Genomic DNA, 10770 nt, shown 5'->3' on the forward strand with positions numbered 1-10770 from the left:
TTCTTCTTCTTCTTCCTTCTTCTCCTTCTTCTCCTTCTTCTTCTTCTTCTTCCTTTTTTGCTTCCTTATGTTCCAAATCATTGATTTGATTCTTGGCTTTATCCGCTCTACTGTTGTTTCCCTGTAAATTGTTCTTTATTTCAATTAGTGTGTCCTTTGTTTCTGATTGGATCTTTTTTGTGCTGCTGAGGTCCTCACTAAGTTCCTTGAGCATCCTTATAACCAGTGTTTTGAACTTTGCATCTGATAGATTGCTTATGTGCATTTTGTTCAGTTCTTTTTCTGTAGTTTTGATCTCATCTTTCATTTGGGCCATGTTTCTTTGTCTCCTCATTTTAACAGCCTCCCTTTCTTTGGTTCTAGTTTGTTTCTATGTATTAGGTAGAACTGCTATGACTTTCTGTCTTGGTAGCATGGCCTAATGTAGTAGGTGTCCCATGGGTCCAGTGGCACAACCTTCCCTATCACCCAAGCTGGATACTCAGGGTGTGCCCTCCTTGTGGGGAGAGTACACCCTTCTCTTGTAGTTGAGACTTGATTGCTGTTGGCAGATCAGTGAGAGGGATTTATCCACCAACCCCTGCCCTCTGTTGAGGATCAGCTGTGCAGGGACCCTCTCCACAGAGCAGGGCTTACTTCAGCAGGGCTCTGGTGCCCACTTGTATTCTTTCTGTGGCCACTTGGCATAAACTATAAAGTGATCTTCAGCTGGCTATTTCTTGTGCTAGGCTTGGAGGTGTCCTGGAGAGGCCAGGCTGTGAACCAAGGCCAGCTGCTGCTAGTGCCTGGCCTGGGGCCACTTAACAAGGTAAAGGAGCTTGATAAGGCCACCTACTGCTTGTTTGAGAGGATTTAGGAAGATTAGAAGCTTGTGCCAAGACAAGTCATTGATGTGGAAAAACCACTGTTAAACTACTTGGGTGGGCCATAAGTTGGGTGGGGCAGAGTCTCAGGGAATCACCAGGACAGGGAATACAGTGTGAACCAGGTTAATGGAGTCTCAGATATGGTGCCTACTACACTCTGTGGCTCTGCGAGGGAGGGCTCAGAAGAGGAGCAGTGGCTTCTGCCAGCAGTTCTGCCTTGGAGAAAGCTGTCCCCCGGCTCTCACCCTGATGCCAGACACTTCAGTTCTCCCCTATATGCCACTGATGCCTTTCAAGCTACTGCCCCAGTGCTGGAGCTCAGTGGGAGTGAGTCTGAGTAAGACCGTGTATGGGCCCTTTAAGAGGAATAGCCTGGAATCCAACAGTTTATTCCACTGACTCAATTTCCACTTTTTTACAGCCAAAAGCCATAGGGACTTATCTTCCAGGTGCTGGAACCCAGCCTGGGGGACCTGATTTGGGGTTGGGACACCTTGCTCCCAAGATATCCCTCCTGCTTTTTATCTGCCAGCCTGTTCAGCATCCCAAATGGATGGATGTGTTTTCTTCATTAATTCTATAGTCGAAGGACTCCCATTCAACTCTACTTCTGCTGGTTCTGAGTGATAGTTGTTCTATAGTTTAGTTGTAATTTTGATGTGGTTGTGTGAGGAGGTAAGCCGTGTATACTTAGGCCACCATCTCAGAGGTACCTTCTGGGGTGAAATCACAGCCCTCAGGTCTGGGAAGACAATGGCACCACTAGCTTCTGTATCATCATCTCAGGGAGCACATGCCACAAGCCCAAGGCCTTTCCAGAAACCTCTGGCCCTGCTCTCATTGATTTTTAAGAATTCTTTAGATATACTGGATATGAATCCTTTCTCTGTGTGGATTGCTAGTGTTTCCCACTCTGTAGCTTGCCTTTTCACTTTTCTAATGACATCTTCTGATGATCATATATTCTTCATTTTAATGAAGACTAATTTCTCATTCTTTCCTATTTTTGATTATTTTTTGCTTTTATGTCTATATAATCAGTTTTAAGATAGCAAATATAATACTTTTTGTTACTTAACTGAAGCTTCTGCATGTTCTCATTTGAATTTTGTAGCTTTTCTATTTGGATATAATTCTGTGGACTTCTTAGAATGTATATAGAGAGAGCAATAATAACTTCTTTTTATTTTTAGTAAATACAATAGTTGATGTCTATACAGTTGAACAATTAAAGGTAAAAGCTTCGAAGAATGAAGGAAAAGCTGATCCTTTTTATGGCATTCTTTATGCTTACATTTCTACACTGAACATTGATGATGGCACTTCAAAAGTAGTTCGAAATAGATGGTAAGCAACCAAATTACTTTTAGCAAATTCATTCTTGTAAGAAATTAAAAAACAATTATCGTTAATAAATTTTAAGTTCTAAAAAAGTTTAAACTACTCTTGAACATCACAGTGGTTATACATTTGAGAGAAATGTATAAATAAATAACCTATACTGAAGTTTCCATGATAAGCTATTTAGATTTGAAGATTATAATTGCCTTTTAAAGCAAAATTTAATTTACTGTGTTTGTGCAGTCCTAAACCGTAAAGATGGATACTGCCAGAAACATTTTTCCCTTTTATTGAATTTATTGGGGTGACACTGGTTAACAAAATTATACAGGTTTCGGGTGCACAATTCTACAACATATCATCTATACACTGTGTATTCATCCCCTCAAAGTCTTTGTTCATCATCATTTATACCCCCCATCCCCTCTTCCAGCTACCCTCCTCCCTCCTGCCACTTCGACTGTCACCACACTGTTGTCTGTGTTTGTGAGTTTTTTTCTTTTTTGCTTAATATCCCCACCTTCCCACCCAGCCCCTCACCCCAACCCCACCCCAAACCCCACAGCTGTCAGCCTCTCTATTGAATCCGTCACTGCCAGAAACTTTTAACTGGAATGACAAACTTGTTTTATAATGTATTAGAAAATTATTTTGGTTGCCATATTCTATATAGCAAGTGACATTAAAAAATTATTTTCAACTGCATGATGGATGATTTCTACCACTCATAGGTCAAGATATCTACTTGCATAGAAAAGTAGATCCCAGGAGATTTAATAATCTTATTCAAAAGAAGCATCTATAATGATATTGTGAAAATTCCCCTGAGTTTTTGTAATTGAAATTTTTATTGGGATAGTTCTAGATTAACATGGAATTTTAAGAAATAATACAGAGAGAGCCCATTTGCACTTTGTCCAGTTTCCTCCATTGGTGACATTTTAAAAAACTATAGTATCACATCATAGCCATATTAACATTAATTTAATCTACTTATTTTCCCAGATCGACATGCAGTCCTTTGTATGTATACATGTGTGTATTAAGTTCTATATAGTTTTATAACCTGTAGGTTTGTGTACCTACTATCACAGTCAAGATATTGACCTATGGATTTTTAAAAAATCCTCACCTGAGGATATATTTATTGAATTTTTAGAAAGAGAGGAAGGGAGAGAGAAAAAAATATTGATATGATAGAGAAATATCAGTTGGTTGCCTCCTGATATTGGGGCCAACCAGGGATTGAACCCACAGCTTAGGTATGTGCCCTGACCAGGAATTGAACCTGCAACCTTTTTATTGTACAAAAAGGTGCTCCAACCAACTGAGCCACCTGGCCAGGGCTGAACTATGGATTTTTCAAACACTTTATGATTTGGTATTAAAGTTGAAAAAAAATTAATGTAAAGGTTGCTGGTAAGACAGGTATTTAATTTTTTTGAAGAATATTTTTCACAAATTTTAATAATTGTTGTCTCATTTTTCCTACATCTTTAATATTGATATGTGAAGAAAAGCATCTAAAATTTACTTTAAAAGTGATTTGTAGCTAGATAAGAAACCACTATCTTCAGATCACTCCCTCTTCTTGAGAAATTTGAATTAGTTCTTTTCAAATTGGCTAAAGTAAGACCTGCTTAAAAAATATGGAATAGCATGCAATTACCACTGAAAGAGAGGTGAATGTGTCACTAGCAGTACTAACAACATTTAGGGTATGAACCTGCCCAACCCTAGGGTTTTCTGTAGGTGTACAGATCACCTAGTATAGTACCATCAAGTGAGCATTTGTGGAACCTAGGCTTTCTAGGTGCAAGGCACAATTCCTGCCTTCAGAACACCGAGCCAGAGAGATAAGATGGACATACCTGCAAAAACAAGGAATAGCATGTGACAAGATATAGTCGATGCTGAAATATAAGTTATGCACTTGTTCAGAGAAGGGGTGGGGTGAAGGCTGGGGTGCAGGAAAGGAAGTCCCCAGTAGGGAAATGAGCTTGGGCAGGATCCTGCATGGGAGAGTGTAGGAAGGAGGACAGTGAGCTTATCCCAGTTTCAGATGAATCACAAATACTGAAAAGGAGACTGAGAATACATGTTTTATTATTCCTTATAATTTTGTGTATTTGTTTTGTATCCTGCTCAGTGCTGAGCACTCTGAAATTACTTACTCTGATTTAGACTTTTAAGTGATAATTCTGCTAGAAAGCAGATTTGTCGCTTAAGGCCTTCGCATTTTATTTTTGTCCTTTGTTTCTTTTCAGTTCAGGCTGTGGTTACATTATAAACGAAGCATCCAGCATTTGTACAACTTGCAATAAAGATTCTTCGGAGTTTAAATCTGTTTCTTTCAGCTTCGATATGCTAATTGATCTTACTGATCACACAGGTACCCTTCACTCCTGTAGTCTCACAGGAAGTGTTGCTGAGGAGACTTTGGGCTGCACGGTAAATAGGCAAAAAGGAAACCATGTTTAGAAATACTTTCAAATTGGATTCTCTTCGTCCAAAATATAGGTGGTTTTGGTGAACATTTAATAGGAATTAATTTATTAATAAAGAGGTCTGTGAGATATCAATCTTGATTTAAAATTACATTGCTTTCTTTAATGAACAAATAATTACATATTGTATACTGAAGTCATAGCTAATACTAATAACTATTAGGAATAATGACAGAGGTCCTAGACCATAGTGGAGAATAAACAAGACATTTATACAGTCAAGTAACAATGAGTAAAACAGCACATTGGAGATGTTGACCAGCTATGAGGTGGCTCCTTCAGAAGGAGGATTTGGCAATATTTCACCTACCCAGCTGTATAAAGTCAGCCACAGTGTTCTCCATCTGCACTGTAGGACAGAAGCAGATATTTAGGGATTAGATTGTGCACTTGATAAGCTTTTTTTTTTTTTTTCTTAATTGTTAAAACCAGCTCCTGACATTTACCATTAAACCTCAGTTCCAAGTGATTTCCAGTTTGTTAAGGGGAGTTTTCTGTGCCAAGCCACCTGATTAGCTTCAGAGATTCAGTTTAGAGCAGGTCTTTGGCCTTATCTCCTCCATCAAGAGAATTGAGCTGTAATTACTGTAAATAAAATTCCACTTCTAGTGAGTAAATTGAAATTTCACCTTGTTGTCAAGATGCATTACCTATATATACTTTGGAAATATTTGTCTGATTTTTTTTTTTAACCAGGTAAATGAGTTTCTTGCAATGACGGATGAACAGAAAACAGCATTGAAGTGGCAATTTCTTTTGGAAAGAAGCAAAATTTATTTAAAAGTTAGTGTATTTTACAGCTATGTTATTCTATATATTGAAAGAAAATAAAACCCTAGGGCGTGGCATAATAAATTTGGGAATTTGTAATTTTTAATAATGCCCAATTCCCAGGTGTGCAGAAGGATCTGCCAACTGTAGAAACAATGGAAGTAATCAGTTTTTTTCATATAGTATAAAGTGGTTACAAATGACACCAAAGAAATAGATCTACAAAGAAAATATCCAGTAATGTTAACTCCAAGCCTGGGTGCCTGGCTTTAGAGTCAGTTGGGTCTCCCCACCCCCACAACCTATGTGGCAATCTCCTCACTTCAGTGAGCAGGATACAAAAGCATATAGTTAAATGCTTGGATGCTGGAGTAAAACAGACTCAGGTAAGAATCCCAATTCCATCGTTCCTCAGCCTATGTGAATCTGGGGAGGTTAATTAACTTCTCTAAGCCTCTAAAATTCTGTGATCCTACAACTCTGATCAGACTCCTTCCTGCAGTGTTAACAACACTGCAGTGTTGGAGGATCATAGAATCTTAATGTTAAAGATGTAAAAAGGGGAGTAAGACAAACTCGACTTGTTTTGCAAATGAGGAAAATGAGACCAAGAAATGTTGCCCATAGCCTCAAATCACAGGTGAGATAGGGCTACTGCCTACATTATTTCCCTTCTCTCATCGTTCTCAAATGTTTTCTGCTTTGCACTCATTAACAGTTTGAAGCTCTTGTTTAAGTGAGTTAAATCTATTCATATTTACTATACTAGAACTTAACACTGAGAAAAATGTAAAACGTATTTATCAGCATGCATTTCATTAGCTGTAGCGATATCATCCTATGTCATGTAGCCTCAAGAAAACTACATTGCATCCTGGTGAAAGAATGAGAATAGAAAAGCCAAATAGCATCTTAATATTATTAGGAAAATAGTTGTGATCTCATGGATACCCTGAGAGAGTCTTCAAGAATACTGTATCACTCCATCTCAGCCTCATAAGTAGGTTTTTCCATTTTCCAGTGTCTTCCTTCCCTTGTGGCCTCAAGTATATCTGAATGGGTTTCAGACATGGAGTCACCGATGGCTTCACCAATATTTTGAGGACCTTGGTTGGAGGATTTTTCATTACTAGGCTGAAGGGGGGCTGAAATAACAGTAATATGCTGCATCTCTTTCACCATTAGACATGAATACTATTAATAGACATAACTACTGTCTATTCCCAAATCATAATATGCTCAGATTCTTGACCAACTTTATTTTTCTTTCAAACAGGAGATCACTTGTTAATGAGTTTGATCAATTTAAATATATGGCAACTTAGAGATTTCCAAACTTGACTCAAATGTAACAACAAATTGCTCTCAAGTAAAAGGGCATTGTACCTTTCCAAAGAATGTGTTAAAAGATAGTTATATCACAAAATGTAGTAAAAATCATGAGACTCGAATATAATTTCAGTTGTTATAAATCAGTTAAAATAGAACATTTAATTTTAAAAATAAGAACTTACATTGCCCTGCTAATATTATAAAAACAAAATATTCTTTATAGATTGGAACTTTACATATTTATTGTATTTCATTAAAAAAATGGCTACTTAAAATGGTTCTGTTGGAGGGATTTCAAAGTGAGGTATTCATTTTAATGTTTCAAACACATTGTGTTATTAGACTTACAATATACTTACTTGTAAGTCTGATATTTCTGTTAAGGAATGTTTCCAAAAAGGGTAAAACTATGACTCATACAAAAGTAGAATGAACACATGTCAAAGATTTAATTTAATTCATTAATAAAGGAATCCATAAGGTGTTTTTTAAAAAACGACTTCAAAGGAGAATTGGAAGAATAGGCACATAGACAGACGATCCGGAATGCTGAAATGAGTTTGCTTATAGATGCAAAACTGGCTTCTTCTACAGTACAAAATCACTTGCATCTTTACCCAGACCAAATTCATTTGGATTTCTATGGACAACATCATCTGTATCACTATAAGTTTTTTTTTTCCTACAACCTATAGCCATCATCTGTATCACTATGTTTGTTTGTTTGCTTATTTTTACAACCATTGCACACTCAGGCAACTTGGAAGATACTCTAGCCAACACCAGATCATGAAAGATCATTCTTGGCTGCCCATTTCAAAATCTTCCACAGTGTTTCCTGATATTAGTACATTTTTTCTATTAATCTTTGAAATTAAAATGGCTAGCTAAAGTGTCCTTCCACACTATATTAAGTAAAATGTTAGTGGAAGTTAATTGTAAAAATTATGACATGATTATTAATAAACTTCATCACCATATTCCTATAGTCTAACAGGTTATGTTACTACTACAGGTTAACTTCTTTCACAACTGGTAGTTTTAACACACTTTAAGCCCTTTTTTTTTTTTTGACATGTTGGGTTTGAAATCCCAACTTTCCTAACAGAAAAATGACACAGATTTTTACAAAAGCCAGATCTGTAATTTCTCTACTGAATTCTGCCTGAGACTTGAACTCTTTTTGTGTTAGAGCTTTAATTAACATGTTAACATCTGTGAGCAAAACTCTTTGCAGTTCTTTATTGCATTCTCTGTTCTGGTCATTGGCTTTAAACTTAATATACATGGTGATTTTAAAAGCTAACTCACTCTCTCTTTTTCTTCCTACAGTTTTTTTCATCAGACAGAGCAAGGGGTGGATTGAGAATTAGTGTCCTCTCATGTAAGCTTGCAGATCCTGTTGAGGCAAGTAGGAACTTGTCTGGACAAGGAAATATTTAAACCAGATATCATTGTAAACTCTGGAAAAGAATATGAGTTTTAATTCCCCTTAAAGTGGAAAATGAGTTTTAAAATTATGGATAAAAATTGTATTTTGTTCAAATGTGGTAAAAATGTTTTATAAATTGTTATGTTTCCCCTGGTGTTGGTTTGGGGGGTAAGCCTTAAATATCTATCTCGTTCGAGCTCAATTCTTAGAAGGTCATTTCTACTGGCTTTGCCCTCTTTCTTCTCTATTTATTGTGTGAATAATAAACAAATTTAACCTTTTCCACAGACTGATTTTTTATTAAGCCACCTTCCTCTTCATCTTATTTCCCTGTGAAAGATCAGAACCTCTAAAGACAACTAGAGCTTGACAAAGGCTCATTCTGTTTTCCTGGAGCTGAAAGGGCCCAGACTAGAGGCTCTCAGCACCAGGTGGGAACAGCAGAGGTCTGTGGGCAATGTTGTGCAACTGCTTTGAACACCATAGAGCATTGTGAACCCCTTGCCTTCTCTGATGATACCTAATGCATTGGAGCTACCTAGTGCTTTTGAAGACTTGGTGACTCAGGGTTGACATCAGTCTAAATCAGCTGGGAGGAGACCAACTTCAAAAGTTATATGAGCGCTGCCAAGTCTCAGGAACTTGGAACAGTGGGAGGTCTGCTTGGACAGGACAACAACCTCACTTCTGCCTCAGTCATCCTTGCAGCAGCCCCAAAGCACTGTCCTCAGCTCCATACCATTCTCAGTTACTTGCTTCAGGGCACAGACCCACCAACATGGTCAGCATTGCTCCACAGTTGGGGAGGTTTGGCCAACATGTTTTGGGTCTGGCACTTCAGAAGGCTGCACTTCACCCACCACAGGAGTGAAAAAAAAAGTACACGAAACTTTTATAAAGCTGGGGTTGGGAGATAAACTTACATTGTCAATAATGTTTTCTCTGGCTTTTACCATAGGCAGCCATGGAGGAAGGATATGAGTTGACCTCTAATGTGTCCAAATTGTGGTTATAAGCAAGGTAATGAAGGATTTGACTTACTTGTGCAAACAGCAAGTGTGCCCAATGAAGAGCCTCGCTTCTTTCTCTCTTGGGTTGGGGAATGGGTGTGTTAAGCCAGGCGAATTGGGGAGGATGGACAGGGAGGGAAGGAGGGAAAGTGGTAAAGGGTCGAGGACAATGCCCTTCCCCTTGGGAGCAGCTAGGGGTCAGGTTGGGGAGGTGAGAGAAGTGAGGTCACACACTGACAGCCACATTCACATCTGTTAGTTACACAAGAGCAGGTGTTGAAGAGCCAGGAGATGAGGAAGTTCTTTACCTGGCAAAGATCATATGTAAGGAACTGCTGTGCCAGGCCTCCTGGTGCCTTGATCTCTAGCAACAGGTCTCAGAGAACCAACTCTCTGGGCTCCTACAGTCCATGGGCCTCAGCTGCTCTGGCTCTTCTACCACTAACTTTAACTGCATAATACAGGCATCTTTGAAGTAGGTGCATATGCAGTAACCAGTGTTCTCCAACCATAGAGACTTAGTGGGGTGGCAGAGGGCTCTGACTGACCTCCTTACTGCTACCCTGGTGACCTCTCAGTGTGACATTTAACTAGTAGGAGACCTCATGCCTGTCACTGTAGGGACACCCAATTGCTTATTTCATCTGATGACATAGGAATCTACAAGGATAGGTGTCAGGCCACATGGAATCAGAGATGCTGATTCAAAGTCTAAATTACACATTTATGAAATGGAGATTACAAATTAGTTTATATTTAAAATGTGGTTGTAGTCTAGTGAGAGTACAGGCACTCAAAGACGTTTAAAAAAAAAAAAATAGAAGCATCCCACCCCATCAACACAAAATATACAACCCCCCCTTGCCCTGACTGGTGTGGGTCAGTGGGTTGGGTGTCATCCCACAAACTGAAAGGTCGCCAGTTTGATTCTGAATCAGGGCACATGGCTGGGTTGTGGGCCAGGTCTTTGGTTGGGAGCATATGAGAGACAACCAATCGATGTTTCTCTTGCACATTCATGTTTTTCTCCCTCTCTTTCTCCCTCCCTTGCCCTATCTCTATTAAAAAAAAAACCAAAACAACCTCCTCTCTGGGGTCTCTATTTTCCTACTATTCTCTGGGAGCTTTTTTTCCTGGTCCTAGTGTATTTTGATATATAATTTTTTAAAAATTATTTATTTGTTTATTTATTTTATTTTTTTAGAGAGAGGGGAAAGGAGAAAGAGAGGGAGAGAAACATCACTGTGTGGTTGCCTCTCACTTGTGCCCCCAACTAGGGACCTGACATGCAACCTAGTAATGTGTCCTGACTGGGAATCAAACCAGCGACACTTGGCTCACAGGTCGATGCTCAATCCACTGAGCCACAGCAGCCAGGGCTGATATATAATTTTTATACTGCTTTATATAAATAGCTTGGTGATATATAATTTTTCATAATCTTCTATTAGTGGTTTATTTCAATATTATTTTCCTTTCCTTATTCTACTTTGGTGAGTCTTTTCATTCAA

At 38.5% G+C, this 10770-nt stretch overlaps 1 protein-coding gene across 2 annotated transcripts in view; it reads left to right on the forward strand.

The window, feature by feature from the left end:
- Positions 1-8530, forward strand: part of MEIOB (meiosis specific with OB-fold) — a 40556-nt gene extending 32026 nt beyond the window's left edge. Inside the window, exons 11-14 of one of the 2 annotated variants that reach the window (XM_090277266.1) lie at positions 2060-2213; positions 4475-4658; positions 5411-5497; positions 8150-8530. In XM_090277266.1, coding sequence (XP_090133392.1) covers positions 2060-2213; positions 4475-4658; positions 5411-5497; positions 8150-8260 — 536 coding nt within the window. In that variant the 3' untranslated portion in view covers positions 8261-8530. Of the gene's footprint in view, positions 1-728; positions 809-2059; positions 2214-4474; positions 4659-5410; positions 5498-8149 lie in introns of those variants that run through there. The other variant, XM_090277267.1, reaches the window with a different exon arrangement.
- Positions 8531-10770: the final 2240 nt, after the last annotated feature.

The sequence above is a fragment of the Furipterus horrens genome, unplaced genomic scaffold (assembly GCF_987537825.1).
Source record: "Furipterus horrens unplaced genomic scaffold, mFurHor1.1.pri manual_scaffold_5, whole genome shotgun sequence".
Classification (NCBI taxonomy): Eukaryota; Metazoa; Chordata; class Mammalia; order Chiroptera; family Furipteridae; genus Furipterus; species Furipterus horrens.